This window comes from Sprattus sprattus (assembly GCF_963457725.1).
Source record: "Sprattus sprattus genome assembly, chromosome: 12".
In the NCBI taxonomy this organism is placed as follows: domain Eukaryota; kingdom Metazoa; phylum Chordata; class Actinopteri; order Clupeiformes; family Clupeidae; genus Sprattus; species Sprattus sprattus.
The window spans coordinates 15,115,596-15,136,597 of NC_137910.1; the positions used below are offsets into that span (position 1 = coordinate 15,115,596).

A 21,002-nucleotide genomic window follows, 5' to 3' on the forward strand; every position below is an offset into this window, starting at 1 on the left:
ATACAAAAGAGCAAATGAGATTCGATGAGCCCTGAAGACCCAACAGCCCAACAGCACCTGACCCAACCCGACCCAACAAGGGCCAGCTCTATCTGGTGGAAGATTTTGTGTGTCGAAACACAAAACTGCACAGAAGCCCAGAGAAGCTAGTCGCTTCTAAGAGAAGAGGAGGGAGCAGCACAAAAATCTAAAAAGCGCTGTCAAAAATACACAAATGTAAACAACTTGTCAGCGAGTCGGAGGGACGTGTGTCCCCCCGCCGTGCGAGGAAGGCATTTATTCGGGGCTTATGCCATACATGGGCTGCTCTCGCACCCGCCTGTGCCAAAACATTATGTAAAGAGCTTAGGCCTGTTTGTGTGGGAGCGTGCCTTAAAAGCAGAGAAGCTGATTATCACCACAAGCTTACCAGAAAAACAGATTGACGCAGTCCACAGTCAGCACCCTGGCATTTCCAGGGGTGTGCTACTGGTCCGCACCACAGCAGAGCATGGGTCAGCCTTCAAACACACACAGGTCAGCCTGCACATTTGCACACACACTTACGGATCAGCCTGCTCACACACACACCATCAGGTCAGCCTTCACACAAACGTACATTAACACACATACAATATGGGTCAGCCGTCACAGAAACACGCCTACAGACACGCAAACACACATAAACAGGTCAGCCTTTACACACATGTGGCCGGCATCCCTCACTCTTCTTTCACAGGACAGGGATTACATGAATACTACCGGTGGATCCCAATAGTCTTAAAATGCTGTCTTAGCACACTGGTGTCTTAGAAGAAGAGAAGGAAGTACTGTCCCATTCTGCTTTATTTTTTTCTTTGGTGTCATAAGACACCTTAGAATACGTCATATAACGGTCATTTTTCAAGGAACCATCGGTGTAGCCTTGATGCTGTCTACTACCCACAAACCTTTGCGCCACGACCCTCCGGCAACTGAAAAATGTATACAAAGATGGCGGACCAACTCCGCTGACGGTCGTCTTTTGTATGTAAATGTACATGTTTTCAGCGTTTTTGCGCTTAGATTTTTAAAAAGTTACCGAGAAATAGACACTGCACTATCCGATACCACAATCATTGTAACCATCAATAATGGTTGATGGGATTTGCGAGGCGTCACTCAGCCAACTTTCTAACATCAGTACGTTAGCCTACGTAAGTTAGCTACGTAAGTTAGCTACGTAAGCTACGTAAGTAACCTACGGTTTTTCAGCATACTCACGTCATAAAAGAACGTTCGTAAACATTGTTTTTTTTAAATAATCTCACCCTTAAAAATTACCTCGTGCCAGACAGCTGTCTGGACCAGACACCAAGGTTGTAAGACAGCTCTCTTACATTTAAGAGTATTGAGATCCACCCTACATTTCATTCAGCCCCATTCTAAAGAACACACACTTACAGGCCCATTCTAAAGAACACACACTTAGAGGCCCATTCTAAAGAACACACACTTACAGGCCCATTCTAAAGAACACACACTTACAGGCCCATTCTAAAGAACACACACTTACAGGCCCATTCTAAGGAACACACACTTTCAGGCCCATTCTAAAGAACACACACTTAAAGGCCCATTCTAAAGAACACACACTTACAGGCCCATTCTAAAGAGCACACACTTATAGGCCCATTCTAAAGAACAAACACCTATAGCCCCAATCACAACCACTACATCATCATTTAAAAATGTATTTTGTGTTTACTTACGTTATCTTTGTCTAATATTAAAATTAGTTGGATGATCTGAAACATTTAAGTGTGACAAATATGCAAAAGTAGAAGAAATTGGGAAGGGGCAAATACTTTTTCACAGCACTGTATATATATACAGCCGCGGAAAAAATTAAGAGACCACTTCAAAATTATCAGTTTCTCTGGTTTTACTATTTATTGGTATGTGTTAAAGTAAAATGTACATTTTTGTTTTATTCTATAACCTACTGGCAACATTCCTACCAAATTTCAAATAAAAATATTGTCATTTAGATCATTTATTTGCAGAAAAATGACAATTGGTCAAAATAGCAAAAAAGATGCAGTGTCTTCAGATCTCGAATAATGCAAAGAAAACAAGCTCATATTCATTTTTAAACTACACAATACTAATGCTTTAACTTAGGAAGAGTTCAGAAATCAATATTTGGTGGAATAACCTTGATTTAAAATCACAACTTTCATGTGTCTTGGCATGCTCTCCACCAGTCTTTCACATTGCAGTTGGGTGACTTTATGCTACTCCTGGCGCAAGAATTCAAGCAGCTCGGCTTCTTTTCATGGCTTGTGACCATCCATCTTCCTCTTGATCACATTTCAGAGTTTTTTTTATGGGATTCAGGTCTCGAAATTGGGCTGGTCATGACAGGGTCCTGATCTGGTGATACTCCATCCACACCTTTACTGGCCTGGCTGTGTGGCATGGAGCATTGCCCTGCTGGAAAAAACACTTCTCAGAGTTGGGGAACATTGTCAGAGCAAAAGGAAGCAAGTTTTTCTTCCGGGACAACGTTGTACTTTGCCTGGCTGAGGTTTGTAAAAGACCATAAGGATTGAACCAAAGCGGACTGGAGGGTCTCCTAGTTCGTCTTCTCTGATGAGTCCAATTTCACAGTAGGTGCAAGACTCTGTGGCTTGTAGGCCTCTCCAGGTCTCCGTCTAACCATCAGACGACCATGTGTTGGGCAAAGCTGAAAATTGGACTCATCAGAGAAGACGAACTAGGAGACCCTCCAGTCCGCTTTGGTTCAATCCTTATGGTCTTTTACAAACCTCAGCCAGGCAAAGTACAACGTTGTCCCGGAAGAAAAACTTGCTTCCTTTTGCTCTGACAATGTTCCCCAACTCTGAGAAGTGTTTTTTCCAGCAGGGCAATGCTCCATGCCACACAGCCATGCCAGTAAAGGTGTGGATGGAGTATCACCAGATCAGGACCCTGTCATGGCCAGCCCAATTTCGAGACCTGAATCCCATAAAAAAAAACTCTGAAATGTGATCAAGAGGAAGATGGATGGTCACAAGCCATGAAAAGAAGCCGAGCTGCTTGAATTCTTGCGCCAGGAGTAGCATAAAGTCACCCAACGGCAATGTGAAAGACTGGTGGAGAGCATGCCAAGACACATGAAAGTTGTGATTTTAAATCAAGGTTATTCCACCAAATATTGATTTCTGAACTCTTCCTAAGTTAAAGCATTAGTATTGTGTAGTTTAAAAATGAATATGAGCTTGTTTTCTTTGCATTATTCGAGATCTGAAGACACTGCATCTTTTTTGCTATTTTGACCAATTGTCATTTTTCTGCAAATAAATGATCTAAATGACAATATTTTTATTTGAAATTTGGTAGGAATGTTGCCAGTAGGTTATAGAATAAAACTAAAATGTATATTTTACTTTAACACACACCAATAAATAGTAAAACCAGAGAAACTGATAATTTTGAAGTGGTCTCTTAATTTTTTCCGCGGCTGTATATTTCATGAAAGGCAGGAAAGGGCCTTAGATGGGGCAAGGTGATGGGACGCTAGGAGACTGTTACTAGGAGACCGTTACTAGAGGACAGAAATTAAAGGCACCACTTGAAGACGCCACTCTGTGTGTGTAAGAGAACAAATCTGTGAAATGTAGTATGGGTTTTAAATGATAGGTAATGAGAAAAACGTGTTTTTAACATGTTTTTGCTGTGTCTTAGTCTGTGTCTGTACTTAAGTCATTCAGAGCTCACTAGACAGATGGCAGGGTGCTGCCAATGCTCTGTCCATGATGGCCTGACAGACAGACAGACAGACAGACAGACAGACAGACAGACAGACAGACAGACAGAAGGACAGAAAGACAGAGGCTCTCCAATCACCCAGCAATCGATGGCCTGTGGCGTAATTAATTGGAGCTCTGTTCTGGGCTCGGAAGTTAAAGGAAGCCAATTAAGACCTTTGTGACCTTTTCAATCTGCCCGCAACGCTTACAAATTAAGACCAAAACGTTCCGACTAGCACCAAGTAACATCCCCCACCCCCCACCTCCACCCCAAAACCATGTTTGCGATTTATCGTTGGACTACGCTTTCGAGAAACACCAGATCGCTAAACGCAGGTTGTAATAACCAAGATTCCACCGGTGGTAAGACGACGACGCTTTACAGAAACGCACCCCAGTATAGACAGGGAAAATAGTCCAGTATATCCTAGACTACAAAGAAATACAACAAGGATATAATGTCCCCCTAATTCTTTAAAATTAACACATTGTAATTATACATCTTTACACGACACCAACAGTTGTTAAGCTATGTTATTCTACACTTCAGGCTTCACCTGTATGAAGAGCCCAGATAACAGAAGTAAAAGTATGAACACCGATTCACAGACCTGCAGGCTCAGGAAACGTACAGGTGTGTCTGGAACATGCATTGTCACTGGCCATGTCAATCATCCTTATGTGGCTTCAGGTGATTAGCACAATGCTGCATAGACATGAACTAGAATGGCTTCTGTTTGTAACCAAGTGTGATATATTTCTTCTCCAATATGAAAGATGTATCAATGGTGTGATGTGTTTCCTCTCCAATATGAGAGATGTATCTATGGTGAAGCTTCAAAGGCTGCCTGGCTTGTATGCCAAGATCATTTTCTCCTTTTTACATGACTGCCATTGTTTGACGCATTTCTACTCAGTTCACACACTCAGACACATACCTGAGCACTGTGCTGCCAACATTATATCATCCAACACATTCACACCTGCATGCGTAATAACAGAGACAATTTCACAGTAAAAGCGATAAGCACCACAAAACACATCACAGTGTGCTGCTACCGCCCCCCACCATTCTCCACACACGCACGCACGCGCACACACACACACACACACACACACACACACACACACACACACACACACACACACACACACACTCAGTGTGTCTTTGAAGAGTGGAGTGTGTGGGTGGAAGAGAGAGGGCGAGCTTAAATTCCTCCAGCAACGACGCTCCATCCTCCACACACACACACACACACACACACACACACACACACACACACACACACACACACACACACACACACACACACACACAAACACACCCACACACACACACACACACACATTCAGTGTGTCTTTGAAGAGTCAAGTGTGTGGGTGGAAGAGAGAGGGCGAGCTTAAATGCCTCCACCAACGACACTCTGGGGTGTCTGTTGTCTTAATTTCTGTGACGTTTTTTTTTTTTTTCCTTTTTCTTTTTCTTTACCTTTTCCTCTCTCTCTCTCTCTCTCCCTCCCTCTCTCTCTCTCTCTCTCTCTCTCTCTCTCTTTTGAGAGCAAGTGACTTTGTAATCATGTTTGGGAGCATTGATGTTTTGGTGGGTGGTGTTGCCCTTGCCAACCAGGCAGATTTGTTTTTCAGGTTTCATGTTTTTTTGTCCTTTAAACACGGAAAGACAGAAGAGAGAGGGAGGGAAAGGTTGAGAGAGAGAGGGAGAGGGTGTTGAGAGCGAGACAAAAAAATAAGGGGGGGGGGGGAGTGATAGCGGGTTGAGAGCGAGATAAAAGAGAGAGGGGGAGAGAAAGAGTGAGAGCTGAACATGTGAAGTCATAATGTGTGTGGTGAGGAGTGTGCTGTGGGTGGGGCTTTGGAGCCTTCTAAAAGACCAGCCCACAGAAAAGCTGCCCCGTCCTATGAAATACTGCCATTTCAGTGCTGGAAGACCAATCACTAGGTGCATTAACAAAATATTGGTGCTTTTTTCAAGGCAAAGAAGAAAGACGAGAGCCCTTATTGCAAGTAAAAGTAACGCTAGACAAATCGTTTGGAATGACAAGGAATAACAAATCAGTTAGTTTAGATGACAGTCGCATTGGCATATATCCTATTAATCAGATTTATTTCCACACATGAATAAGGCCTGAAAGAGCATTTTTTCCTGGTTACACATTCATAATACATAACCGCTCCGTGCCACATGTGGGAAAAAAATCTGAATTGGGTCACTTACCAGGCAGTGTGCACGCAGCCTAGCAAGAGTACAACTGATACAACCAATCACTGGCAGGAGTACAGCTGATACAACCAATCAGCAAGGCAGGATAACTGCGTGTATGTATCTGTGTGTGTGTGTGTGTGTGTGTGTGTGTGTGTGTGTGTGTGTGTGTGTATGTATGTCTGTTTGTGTGTGTGTGTGTGAGAGAGAGAGGGAGAGAGAGAGAGAGAGAAACAATTCAGGTGCTCAGATGTCAGGGAGCATTCAGCTGAAACTGTTCTTCCCCCCAGCAAAGACTGACCTCACAAAAAAGCTATTTTACCAATGTGTGTGTGTGTGTGTGTGTGTGTGTGTGTGTGTGTGTGTGTGTGTGAGTGTGTGTTTGTTTGCATACTTGTTTGTGACCTTGCATATTCAAATGGATGTCCATCCATGCATGTAGGAGTATATGCGGATGAATGCTTGTTTGTGCTGGTATGTGTCTCTACACACTAATGTCTATGTGTGTGAGTGGGATTGTATAACTATATGCTATATGAGTGTAAAGGTATACACATATAAATGCATGTATAAATGTGTGTGTGTGGGTGTGTGTGTGGGTGTGTGTGTGTGTGTGTGTGTGTGTGTGTGTGTGTGTGTGTGTGTGTGTGTGTACTTGCATGCTTATAAATGCCCTTGTATATTGTGTAGATGTGCATGTATTTGTGTACCAGTCAATAAGTATGCATAAAATCATGGATCTCTACAGAGTCCTCTGCCATAGGGAACTACACAAGACAGTCATGAGGGAGGAACTACATGATCTTCACAGAGGCCTTTACCACAGGGAACTACAGAAGACAGTCATGAGGGAGGAACTACATGATCTTCACAGAGGCCGGTACCACAGGGAACTACACAAGACAGTAATGAGGGAGGAACTACATGATCTTCACAGAGGCCGGTACCACAGGGAACTACACAAGACAGTCATGAGGGAGGAACTACATGATCTTCACAGAGGCCGGTACCATAGGGAACTACACAAGACGGTCATGAGGGATGAGTGGAAGAGCGTGCTCACCTGGTGAGACAGGTAGAAGGCGGCGATGCCGAGCGGCCAGAAGCAGCAGAGCATGGAGAAGACGCTGAGGCCGAGGTGGTCTCTGGGGGGCATCATCAGGAAGTTATCCTCGCTCTCCGAGTCGCTCGAGTAGTCGCTCTGCGGACAACACACACACACACAAGCACATATACACACACATACACACACACACACACAGAAAAAAAGAGAGAGACAGGCTCGAATAAGTGGAGATTAATAGAACATGCTAAGGGGTAAAAGGACAAACATTTGCATCCATATACTGCACATAGCAAACTTTCTTACAGTTTCATGAAGCTTGGTCTAAACAATTTTACATACATACATGCAGCTATGGGTTTGAAAGGATCGCTAATCTGTTTACAGTCAATGGGAAGGACTTTGTTTGCCATCAACAGGAGGACGAGGAAGCAAGCGGGGAAAAGAGGGAGAGGCTGAATGAACATCAGGAGTGGGCCTTCATCCACTATCAGGTTCACAGGTCGGACCAGGACACGTTCAGCACACTGGCTCTGGTTTATTATGATTAGTGTTTAAAGATCAGATCACCAGGTAGTACAGATGGAACAGGGGGTCCAGCAGGAGGTATCTTCATCAAGCTCATTATCTTCCTCCTCAGGAGTAATTCACCACCATCAACACGAACATCATCATCATCCTCATCATCGCCACCAACACCACCATCATCATCATCATCACCACCACCATCAACACCAACATCATCATCATCACCACCAACACTAACACCATCATCCTCACCACCAACATCATCATCAGGTGTGATATGCTTCTGTGTGTGTGTGTGTGTTCCACTACAAGCCGCTACACACAAAACTACACAATTCTAGGCAATTGTAGTGCTCCTGAATAGAGTGGGCTTATCTGCAGACTCCAGTGTGTTGCAGGGCTTCAGTGGCACGACCTGATAAATCCTGCTCCTAATGGGATCTATAGGTGACTGTGTGTGTGTGCATGCGTGTGTGTGTGTGCGTGTGTGTGTGTATGATGGGGGAAGGGGAGTGTGCATGGAAGGTGCACTCTCTCTCCTCAGTCCATTCCTCTACAATACTCTCCTGCAGCACCTACTGCTGCAGTGTGTTTGCATTTTCCCCAACATCTCTCTTTCACACACACACACACACACACACACACACACACACACACACACACACACACAAACACACACACATAGACAGACACTCACACACACACACACACACACACACACACACACACACACACACACACACACACAAACACACACACATAGACAGACACTCACACACACACACACACACACACACACACACACACACACACACACACACACACACACACACACACACACACACACACACACACACACACACACACACTCTCCTTCCCCCATGACACACACACACACACACACAAACCCACATCATCATCATCATCACTTCAGCATTAACCACATACCCTGCCATCAAACACCCCATAATGCTCAGTAGGGGAGCCGGCAGAGGAGCAGCAGGCCCGTCCCCTGCTTTTATGCTTGGCCTTGTTTACGTGACAGCAGTGGTCCGGAGGGATACATGTCCACAGTGAGCTGCCTGTGCCTGCGTTTGGCCTTGTTTACGTGACAGCAGTGGTCCGGAGGAAGTGGGAAGCCAACAGGAGAAACAGTGAGCTTCCTGTGCTCGTGTTTGTGTTTGTGTTTGAGTTTGTGTTTGTGTTTGTGCTTGTGTTTGTGCTTGTGTTTGTGCTTGTGTTTGTGTTTGTGTTTATGCTTCGCTTGTTTATGTGACAGCAGTGGTCCTGAGGAATACGTATCCACAGTGAGCTGCCTGTAGACCTTAACCCTCCCAACCCAAATTAGTCCTGTGTTTTCACTGCTGTCTGTACTAGGCTCCATTAAAGCCCTGGCCACTGAGCCAGCTGGCTGAAGCTCTCTCTCACACACTCTCTCTCTCTCTTGTGGCAGATGCTGCAAGTTACGCACACACACACACACACACACACACACACACACACAACCACACACACACACACACAACCACACACATACACACACAAACACACACAAACACAGACAAAGACCAAAGCATATACACACACATGCATGCACCCACATACAGTATATACTATACATGGCACACTCTCACACACACACATGTATACAGACACACACCCCTCTCTCTCTCTGGCAGACTGCAGGCCTGCATGAGAATGGCTCTCTGTTGGCAGCTGTGAGGCAATGCACCACTGAGGAACAGCAGGATGCAGGCTTCATACAACCAATCACAACACAGAGCTCATACTGGACTTCACTAAACCAATCACAACACAGACCTCAGACTAGACTCCACTAAACCAATCACAACACAGAGCTTAGACTCGACTCAAACCAATCACAACACAGACCTCAGACTGGACTTAACTCAACCAATCACAACACAGAGCTCAGACTGGACTCCACTAAACCAATCACAACACATAGCTCAAACTGAACTCCACTTAACCAATCCCAACACAGAGCTCAAACTGGACTCCACTCAACCAATCACAACACAGACCTCAGACTGGACTCCTTTCAACCAATCACAACACAGACCTCAGACTGGACTCCTCTCAACCAATCACAACACAGAGCTCAGACTGGACTCCTCTCAACCAATCACAACACAGAGCTCAGACTGGACTCGTCTCAACCAATTACAACACAGAGCTCAAACTGGACTCCACTCAACCAATCACAACACAGACCTCAGACTGGACTCTACTAAACCAATCACAACACAGAGTTCAGACTCGACTCAACCAATCACAACACAGAGCTCAGACTGGACTCCACTCAACCAATCACAACACAGACTCTGACTGGACTCCTCTCAACCAATCACAACACAGAGCTCACACAGGACTCCACTCAACCAATTACAACACAGACCTCAGACTGGACCCCTCTCAACCAATCACAACACAGAGCTCAGACTGGACTCCACTCAACCAATCACACAACATAGCTCAGACTGGACTCCTCAACCAATCACAACACAGACCTCAGACTGGACTCCACTAAACCAATCACAACACAGAGTTCAGACTCGACTCAACCAATCACAACACAGAGCTCAGACTCGACTCCACTCAACCAATCACAACACAGACCTCAAACTGGACTCCACTCAACCAACCACAACACAGACCTCTGACTGGACTCCTCTCAACCAATCACAACACAGAGCTCACACAGGACTCCACTCAACCAATCACAACACAGACCTCAAACTGGACTCGTCTTAACCAATCACAACACAGAGCTCAGACTGGACTCCACTCAACCAATCACACAACATAGCTCAGACTGGACTCCTGAACCAATCACAACACAGACCTCAGACTGGACTCCACTAAACCAATCACAACACAGAGTTCAGACTCGACTCAACCAATCACAACACAGACCTCAAACTGGACTCGTCTCAACCAATCACAACACAGAGCTCAGACTGGACTCCACTCAACCAATCACACAACATAGCTCAGACTGGACTCCTGAACCAATCACAACACAGACCTCAGACTGGACTCCACTAAACCAATCACAACACAGAGTTCAGACTAGACTCAACCAATCACAACACAGAGCTCAGACTGGACTCAACTCAACCAATCCCAACACAGACCTCAAACTGGACTCCACTCAACCAATCACAACACAGACCTCTGACTGGACTCCTCTCAACCAATCACAACACAGAGCTCACACAGGACTCCACTCAACCAATTACAACACAGACCTCAGACTGGACTCCTCTCAACCAATCACAGCACAGAGCTCAGACTGGACTCCACTCAACCAATCACACAACATAGCTCAGACTGGACTCCTCAACCAATCAACACATAACTCAGTTTTCGACCACTCCGCTTCGCTCCAGTGTTTCCGTGTGGACGCAGATTTTTGACACTGCTCCATGTGGACGCAATGAATAAAAGTATCGGATCCAAAAATGTTTCCCGATTCAGGCAATCCAGGTTCCATGTGGACATGGCTTTATAGGTGGCTGTGCCCCCCTACCCACACCCACACCCACACCCACGCCCCTATCCCTGACCCCCCCCCTCTGAGTAAGCCCCTGGGCAGATAAAACATCAGCAGCAGTCTGTGGGAACCCACACGTGCCCTCTCCTCCTCAGCCCCAGCGCAGGATGAAGGACACAGCCAGAGACACACAGCCAGAGACACAGGCAGAGTGAGGCCGCCGCTCACACAATGGGAGAGGAGAGTGTCGCGTTAATTGGATTCCCGAAGTGAATGAACTTCAAAGCAAATGTTCTGAGAAAAGGTCAGAGCACACAGCTAATGGCTGGAATAGATAATTAAAGGCAGCACCAGGCTTCTGTAGCGGAGCCTGATAATGGACTCCTCCATGCACACACTGCAGTGTATGGGAGTCCAGGCCCTGTGATTGGTGCGCGCTGGAGAGATGGAGACGCTGGAGACCTTAGGAAATAGAGACAGAGACGGCCTGGAGACCTTAGGAAAGAGAGACAGAGAGACGGCCTGGAGACCATATGAAAGAGGGACAGAGACGCTGGAGACCATATGAAAGAGGGACAGAGACGCTGGAGACCATATGAAACAGGGACAGAGACGGCCTGGAGACCATATGAAAGAGGGACAGAGAGACGCTGGAGACCATATGAAAGAGGGACAGAGAGACGCTGGAGACCATATGAAAGAGGGACAGAGACGCTGGAGACCATATAAAAGAGGGACAGAGACGCTGGAGACCATTTGAAACAGGGACAGAGACGGCCTGGAGACCATATGAAAGAGGGACAGAGAGACGCTGGAGACCACATGAAAGAGGGACAGAGATGCTGGAGACCATTTGAAAGAGGGACAGAGACGGTCTGAAGAAAGCAATAGAGACCATATGAAAGAGGGACAGAGCTGTGGAGACCATATGAAAGAGGGACAGAGACGCTGGAGACCATATGAAAGAGGGACAGAGATGCTGGAGACCATTTGAAAGAGGGACAGAGACGGCCTGGAGACCATATGAAAGAGGGACAGAGACACTGGAGACCATATAAAAGAGGGACAGAGACGCTGGAGACCATATAAAAGAGGGACAGAGACGCTGGAGACCATTTGAAACAGGGACAGAGACGGTCTGAAGAAAGCAATAGAGACCATATGAAAGAGGGACAGAGCTGTGGAGACCATATGAAAGAGGGACAGAGACGCTGGAGACCATATGAAAGAGGGACAGAGATGCTGGAGACCATTTGAAAGAGGGACAGAGACGGCCTGGAGACCATATGAAAGAGGGACAGAGAGACGCTGGAGACCATATGAAAGAGGGACAGAGACACTGGAGACCATATAAAAGAGGGACAGAGACGCTGGAGACCATATAAAAGAGGGACAGAGACGCTGGAGACCATTTAAAAGAGGGACAGAGATGGTCTGGAGAAAGCAATAGAGACCATATGAAAGAGGGACAGAGCTGTGGAGACCATATGAAAGAGGGACAGAGACGCTGGGAAAAGCACTGAGAGGGATTGTGTCAGGAGCATCATGGGAGTGAGTCAGCAGGCATCACTTTGGGGCCGGGGGTGGCCTGCTCGGAGGGCCCGTTTCATCTGAAGTAATCACAAACATACATACAACACACACACACACACACACACACACACACACACACACACACACACACACACACAGAGATACACTCACACACGACAGCTTTTTATGCTGAATGTACCATCTCATAAAACAACCACAACACTTGGACCTGTCATCACAAATGATAGTAATAATAATCATAGCAGATCTATAAAATTAAACTCATTACCTGTTTGTGAAAGATCTTTCTATAATTATTGTCATATTGATTTCAAACATTGAGTGCATTTCTCAAAATGAAACTACTAAGCAGAACTAACTTTGTGTTTAGGAAGCGTATCAGTGCTTTCCAATGCTAGTTAACTGCTACCGCATATGGCTCCTCCGATGGGGCTATTTGACGTTCCCTCTTTCAGTGTTCATACTGTGACTTGAGTCTAGTTATGCTGTGATTAGGATTGTACATTAAAATGGAAATTAGTTCACAGTCTCCGGACATCCTGTAATGTGCTGATACGCTAACTGAGAGCTGCTTCGCTGGCCAGAGCTCCCTCAGGGCGATACTGAATAGTGGGGATTCGAGACAATGTGCGATCCTCCTGGGTCACTCTCAGCTTGATGAGGACCTGTCAAGATTGGTCCACAGTCTTGATGAGGGACCTGTCAGGATTGGTCCACAGTCTTGATGAGGGACCTGTCAGGATTGGTCCACAGTTTGCAGAGACGTCTGTCGGCCAAGAAGACGTGTTGCCGATGGAAAACGTATTGAAACCGGAATTGGGTGATTAACTCCGTTTAATTGCCTAATACCAGGACCTTTACTTTTTCGTTGAGAGCTTGTGTTGGTCGCCTGACCTTTAAACGATCGTGTTATTTATGTATTTATTATTTTTGTGAAGTTATATACGGCTCAATACTCAACTGACTTGTTAACCGAACTTTTACGAAGTCATACAACTAAAAACACAAGTGACTTGATAACCGAGCGTAAAACTTGTTTTACGAAGCTATATGACCAAAATACACAGTTAGCGTGCTAATCAAACGTTTACACCGTGTCAGATTAGTAGTTTTTAATTAATTAATTTTCTGTTCAGGTCAGATAACAAGGTTTAACCAACCAGAGACCGGAGAGAAGTGACGACGTCCGGTTTCAATACGTTTTCCAGCGGAAATACGTCTTCTTGACCGACAACGTCCTCTCTGCTCTCTCTAGTCTGCACATGTGCAGTAGGTGTGCTGGTGGTGTGTGGTGACTGAGACAGACGGTACACCCCAGGGGACTGGTGGTCAAATCCCCCCTCCCCCCAACTCCTGTCCTCTTTTCACCTTTCTTTTTACTTTCCCTTCCTCCTCCTCTCCTCTCCTATCCTGTTTCCTCTCTCTTCACACGTTCTCTCTATCCCCTTCTCCCTCTCCTCTACACATCTTAGCTCCTTCCTCTCTCTTTACCCTCCCACCCCCCCTTCTTCCTTTCCTCCTCCACACTTCCTATCTCTTTCCCTTTCCCCCTCTCCTCTCTCTTCTCCATTTCCCTCCTGTTTTATGCTCCACTTCACTCATCCCTTTTTCTGCCATCCCTTCTTGTGTCATCACTTCCTCTCCAGTCTGTTGTCTTTCTCCTTTATCCTTCTGCATCGCCTCCTTCTCTTTTTTTCGCTGCCACTTATTTTCCTGTCTCAGTTTCAGTGTCCCCCTCCCCTCCCCTCTCCTCTATTCTAGTGCTGTGCAGCATTTCTTTAGATAGTATTATCATTTTCTTCATTGTAAAACAACTCAAAACATGACCAGTACATGTGTCAGTTGTGGCTCTTGAAAATGAAAGTAAAAATGCTTCTTGACAGACTACCCTAGATATCTGCCTAGGGCTCCCAGTAATAATATCTGCTGACTCTCCCTCTGACCAATGCTGCTTGACAGACTACCCTACATATCTGCCTAGGGCTCCCAGTAATAATATCTGCTGACTCTCCCTCTGACCAATGCTGCTTGACAGACTACCCTACATATCTGCCTAGGGCTCCCAGTAATAATATCTGCTGACTCTCCCTCTGACCAATTCTGCTTGACAGTCTACCATAGATATCTGCTGCCTCTCCTTTTTGACCAATGCTGCTGAAATTGAAATCCTTACAGCACACAAAGCCATAGGCATGTGGACCTTGATATATAATACACACAGTATGCTCTACATGCTATAGGACAAGATATGGAGGGAAACTAAGAAAATTGATTTTGGTTGGTGCTTCACAACAAATAAAACCAAATGATAATAAAGGTCCGGCATTTAGCTAACGCTTTACATAGGGACTTTCATAGGCATCCTGCGGTGGCAAGAAATCGGACCCGGGCCGACCGCTTAGTGAGCAGCAATGCTAACCATTGTACCGCTTAATGAGCAGCAATGCCAACCACTGTACTGCTTAGTGATCAGCAATGCTAACCACTGTACCGCTTAGTGAGCGGCTACGCTAACCGCTGTACTGCTAAGTAAGCGGGTACGCTGACCACTGTACCCCCAACGGCCAACGCCCCCATAGTTAACAGTCATTAGTGTTCCATGCGTTGCACTACGCAGGACACTTGGACACAGGCCACACAGATGATGAGCAAATCTCAAATCCTTCCTCCCCCTCATAGTTGTGTGAACTCTGCTACACACAGAATATACAAGGTAAAAATCTGCATCATTACAGTGTCCTTGTTACACAGTAATTATGCAGTGAAGCACAGTGCATATAGTTACTATGCAGATGATAAAATGCCATCCACTCTATTGGTCTAAGACAGATGGTCCTGTGGTTAGGATTAGGAAGATGACTTTTATTACTGTAGACAACTATTGTTCTCAACACTATTAACAAAATCTGTTGTTGGTGGCTGGGCAATTTCATTCAAATTTTTCAACCTGGTTATTATATGATATGATTATATGATATATTGAAAGGTCATTTATGTCAGCTTGACTTGAGACTGTGCCGTGAAGCCCGTTGTTAGTAGCTTCTCTATTGTTCTCTGTTGTTGCATGGTTTGTCATTTGCTCTGCTTATAAGACATCTTGAATAAAAATATCCGCCAAAAAGGAAAGGTTCAGTAAATAAGCCACTTGGTAGTACACTTAGGCATCAAGTCAGGGAATCTGAGGCATGCTCTGCTTACGATCGCCTTAGATGGATAGGAAAGGCCTCTGTTCTTCATGTGAATGTGTTTGTTGTGGCTTACCTCAAGCTCCTGAAAGTCGTCGTCGTCGTCCATGTCGTAGGACAGCGTCTGGATCTTGCCATCCTCCATGGAGAGATCCAGGAACTTCCCGTCTGCAAACACAAGCCCGTCCTTGGTTACTGTAGCGGTGGAGGAGGCGGGCGATAGGTCCTCAATGAAGGTGGTCTCGCAGCAGTCCCCGCCCACCGCTGCCTCACCCCAGGCCCGCAGAACGCTCTCCGAGCACACAATGAGGTTGGGTCGGAACCGTGGGTCCACGCCCTGCTGCAGGGCGCTGGGGTTCAGCAGCTGTGGGGGGGGCCCTGCCCCAACTCCACCCACACAGGACACCTGCTGGGGGGACAGGTTCACCACCACGTGGCCCTGATACTGGGGGCCCGAGTATACAGACACCACCCCTTCTTTGGTCTCCACCCTCAGGCTGTGGGTGTTGATGAGGCCGTTCTGTTTGCAGCAGCCCGAGCCTGGATCCACTCTCCCCGACTCTCTCCTCTGGGTAGAGGCCTCTCTGTCCTCCCCTAACCTTGGCTCTGACCCCAGCTGGCCTTCCATCCTCAGGCGACTGAGCGCTGTGCTCAGGCGAGACGGCTCTCCACTCAGACCTCCAACTCACTGCAGGCTGCTGGATGCCCTGACAAGGCTGGAGTCATCCTCCTGTAGGGACACACAGGCATGTCAGGAGACACTACAGACTACAACATTGGGAAAAAGGGGATTTATTTAATGTTCTATGCTGATAACCAAAGTGAGCCAGGACTTGAATAAACCAACTCTATGAGCTGTATTATCTCTCTTGACTCTGTGTAACTGTGCAGAGATCAGTAAATGCAGGAGTGGGTGATTCTGTGACTAACAGCACAGAGGATTATGATGCAGAGAATCCGTTTTGTGTGTGTGTTTGTTTTTGTGTGTGTGTGTTTGTGTTTGTGTGTGTTTGTGTGTTGTGTGTGTTTTGTGAGTGTGTGTGTGTGTGTGTGTGTGTGTGTTTGTGTGTGTGTGTGTGTGTGTTGTGTGTGCGTGTGTGTGTTTGTTTGTGTTGTGTGTGTGTTTGTTTGTGTTGTGTGTTGCCCTGGCTGTGTGCATGTCTCTGAAGCAGTGGGTGTCATTCACGTGTTTGGACACTTTGGGTGTGAAATTGCATGAAACCAATCATGACATGCATTAGCGGGCGCTGCAATTACATTAATCAGTGAACAGGATGTGTCACACACTCGATATTACACTGCCCCATTATGGGCCATTACAGAGGGACAACAGTGTTGATCATCTTGACTGATTGTGGCATTGTTGAGGGCTGCAGGTTGTTTCATTAAAGCAAACAGTATCCTACAGCTATGTTAACATGTACCATAACTGTAACAACAGCTGGTGAGAAGACGAAATGTCATGTTTATATGGTTGTGAGTGTGATTGTGAGTGTGCCAGTGTGAATGTGAATGTGTGTGTGGGCCTGTGTGTGTGTGCCTGTGTGAGTGTGAATGTGTGTGTGGGCCTGTGTGTGTGTGTGCGTGTGTGTGTGTGAGTAAAAACACTCTTCCCTCCCTCCATGAAGACATTATATGAGGCCTGAAGGGACACATCCAAGCCCCAGCCTCACACACTCACTCACTCTCTCCACTCCCCTCAGGGAGTATTAGACCCTACACACACTCACACACACCTGTAATGCCCATACCCAAAAAGAACTATCTAGATGCTTGCATACTAAAAAATTCTTAGGGCCTTTATGATTCAACCATATTCAACCCTATGCTCCCACTTGGACAAATCATTAAAAACAAGACTTCTCATCATAGCTCTGCTGTGAACACCCAAATGTACTCAGCTCTTGACTATGGCCCTCTTGAATCTCTTTGTCAGTGCATTGACCAAATAATCAGCTGAGCAGAACCAACCTCCTGATGACATAAAAGGTGCTTAGCTCTGGAACCAACCTCCTGAGCAGAACCAACCTCCTGAGCAGAACCAAGGTAAGAACTAGTATGCGAATAGCAGCGATTCCCATTGGAGAACCGCTTCACCAGGGGAGGTGATGCGCACGAGACGCAAGGATGATTTACATGCCTTCGTGATTTTTGGGTAATTTACACGCCTTCGTGAATTTTGTGAGTGTATTTCTGTGAGTGTGTATTTTCTATTTCTATTTATATCAACAACTTTTAGGAATTAAAGGACACTGCTTGACCGTGTAGCTATTTGTCTTTGTGTTACCAACTTTCAACCACGAAAATGAGTTATATCTGCTATTTGTCTCTGTTTTGTTACCGACTTTCAACCACGAAAATTAGTAAGATCTTTAGTCTTCGACTACTATTAACGTTAACTATACGTTATCAACAACGTTTATCGTGACTAGTAGGCTCTATTGTGACTAGAAGGCTCTAGTAGCCTATAGGTCTACCATGTCCGTTCGCGCCCCTGCCTATAAGTGATGAAATGCGTCTTGTCTCGTGCGCATCACCTCCCCTGGTGAAGCGGTTCTCCCAAATCTAGACTTAAAACCCAACTGTTGATGATGTCAGATGTTTTATGCTAACTGATCTAATGCACACTTCTTTTATTTACGTATTTATTATGTTCTTTTATTTTCCTTTTTAATCTTTTATTTTTCTATGTACTTTAAACTATTATTAAGTTCTTTCCCTTCTTTATCTCTTATTTTTCAGTTCTTTTATCTGCTCATTTGTAAAGCACTTTGAATTACCAATGTGTATTAATTGTGCTATATAAATAACTTGCCTTGGTTTCTTTCCTCAGGCAGTAAGGCAGCTGAACGATAGCACTTTACACCAGCCAGTTCCATGATCCATCACACTAACTGCAATACAACACTAACTATAACTGTGTATGTGCAGTCTTATGTTTTTATACTTGTTTTGTGCTCTTATTTGACAGCCTTCTTACTACCCTGTTAAAAATGTACATAATGTAGAGGTGTTTGAAGCAATGTGCACGGAAGAATTTCAGTCTTTTTTGCCCATCTAAAAAGGTAAACATGTAATAAAGACCCAACTGATGCCAGGTGTATCCCCACTGTCTCTTCTGCTCTTCCCTTTCACTGATCACAGACCAGGTGTATCCCCACGGCCTCTTCTCCTCTTCTCTCTCACCGATCACAGACCAGGTGTATCCCCACTGCCTCTTCTCCTCTTCTCTCTCACCGATCACAGACCAGGTGTATCCCCACTGCCTCTTCTCCTCTTCTCCTTATCTCCTCTTCTCTCTCACTGATCACAGACCAGGTGTATCCCCACTGCCTATTTTGCTCTTCTCTCTCACTGATCACAGACCAGGTGTATCCCCACAGGTGTATCCCCTCCTCTTCTCCTCATCTCCTCTTCTCCTCTTCTCTCTCACTGATCACAGACCTGAATATGGATCAGGAGTAATCTGTGAGACTGTGCGTCACGTGCACATGCCATAAGTTTCCAGCGACTAGCTCACTCCCTAATCTGGCACGCATCTGGCCCTCATCTGGCCCTTATCTGGCATGCATCTGGCCCCAATCTGGCAAGCATTTGGACTTGCTCTGGCACACCTCCGGCCCTAATCTGGTCCCTGATCTGGCACAGTTCCCGAACTGGCTGTGCTCTGGACCCCCCCCCCCCCCCCCCCCCCCCCCCTGCTGCTGTCCTGCTGTGTGGGCAGTCAGAGAGGACTCTGGCCCGCGTCCAAGCTCTGCACACCTCATTCTGCTCCGTTCAGCAGTCCAGTGTGCTTCTGATGCAGAATGTGACGTCAGCCAGAGCCCTGGGGGTCTAATGGACAACTAGAACACAGGTACCGCTCCAGAACACAATCTCTGCTAAAGCAGACAACAACTGCTCTAGAACACAACCACTGCTCTAGAACACGGCCACTGCTATAGAACACAGCCACTGCTCTAGAACACAGCCACTGCTATAGAATACAGCGACTGCTTCATGTGCAAATATGCAGTAAAATGTCATGAGCCCAATGCCCAGGATGCCCAATACAGCCACTGCTCTGTGATCAGCTGTCCGTGACCAATTAGACGGATCAGTGATTGGGAAAGGGTAGAAGGGACTATTTGGCCACGGTTCAAAGGCCTCGTGAGCCAAAGCCTTGACCTTCTATTGTTTTGTTGAAAAGGTTCCAGGCAAGTCGTAAGACGGCAATTCTGTGGCACAGAAGACATACCTCTCTTCCTCTCTAGAATAGAGGATGGCTAGATTAGAAGTCAGGGTCTGACAATGAAAAGCTGCACAACCATTAAGGCACTGTGCTTAAAGCTGCTGCAAGCGATGTGAGCCTAAACCTGAAAACACAACTGTAGAAAGTAAATCATAGATCGGGACTTTCACTTCAGTATGTTCTATATCTGACAATCTATAAAGAAGATGAATTATGATTCAAGTTCCTTCACCTACCTTGTCTTCTCTGCTGATACATCATTTTGTTTTGTTTACCAATTGTTTAAAAAGCCACCATGCACATCAAAGTGTTTGGACATCATAGTGAGTGTAACAAGATTTTCATCAGATGCATTTTATTTAACTGAATTAATGGAATGGTTGGTTTATCCCCAAAAAATAAGATTCAGCACACATAACAAACATATTGTCGTGAATGATCACACTTACTGGCACAACAAAGGTGCTATTCAAATGGCTCCTTTTGTGTTGATACATTTTCATCCATACATCCTACACACAAATCAGCAGTGAGTGTAATTTGTCACTATTTTATAAGGTAGCATCATACCTAAACTCTATTTATGGGTTAGTCAGGAGGCAAGTAAAGTAAGCCTAGGTGAGCTTCGCCTCTGAAACACTGTAGAGACGTGTGTTGAGGAAAGCCCCCAGATAGCATCCCTACCTCCTGGAGAAATTTGAAGGAACTCCGGGCTTTTAGTCTTTTCTTTTCCGTGGTCCGAGTCTTTTCTTATCATGTAGCCTCCGGTAGCTATTGTGAAATGTCTTTCCTAATGCAATTCAACAGATTTTGCCTGAAGGTCAATACATTGTCCACGGTTTATTTATACAAAACATGTTATTTGCCACACCACAGGCATACTGCATAACGTCAACAAGACTCGACAAAAAAATATCAGTAGAAAAAAAACTG

General features: G+C 45.7%; 1 protein-coding gene across 1 annotated transcript in view; it reads right to left on the reverse strand.

Moving 5' to 3' along the window:
- syndig1 (synapse differentiation inducing 1) overlaps positions 1-16,466 on the reverse strand; it is a gene marked incomplete at both ends in the record, with an annotated part of 41,820 nt that extends 25,354 nt beyond the window's left edge. Inside the window, 2 exons of the mRNA XM_080848958.1 lie at positions 7,055-7,192; positions 15,915-16,466. Of these exons, the coding sequence (XP_080705084.1) occupies positions 7,055-7,192; positions 15,915-16,466 (690 nt within the window). The remainder of the gene's footprint in view (positions 1-7,054; positions 7,193-15,914) is intronic.
- Between the last annotated feature and the right edge of the window lie 4,536 nt (positions 16,467-21,002).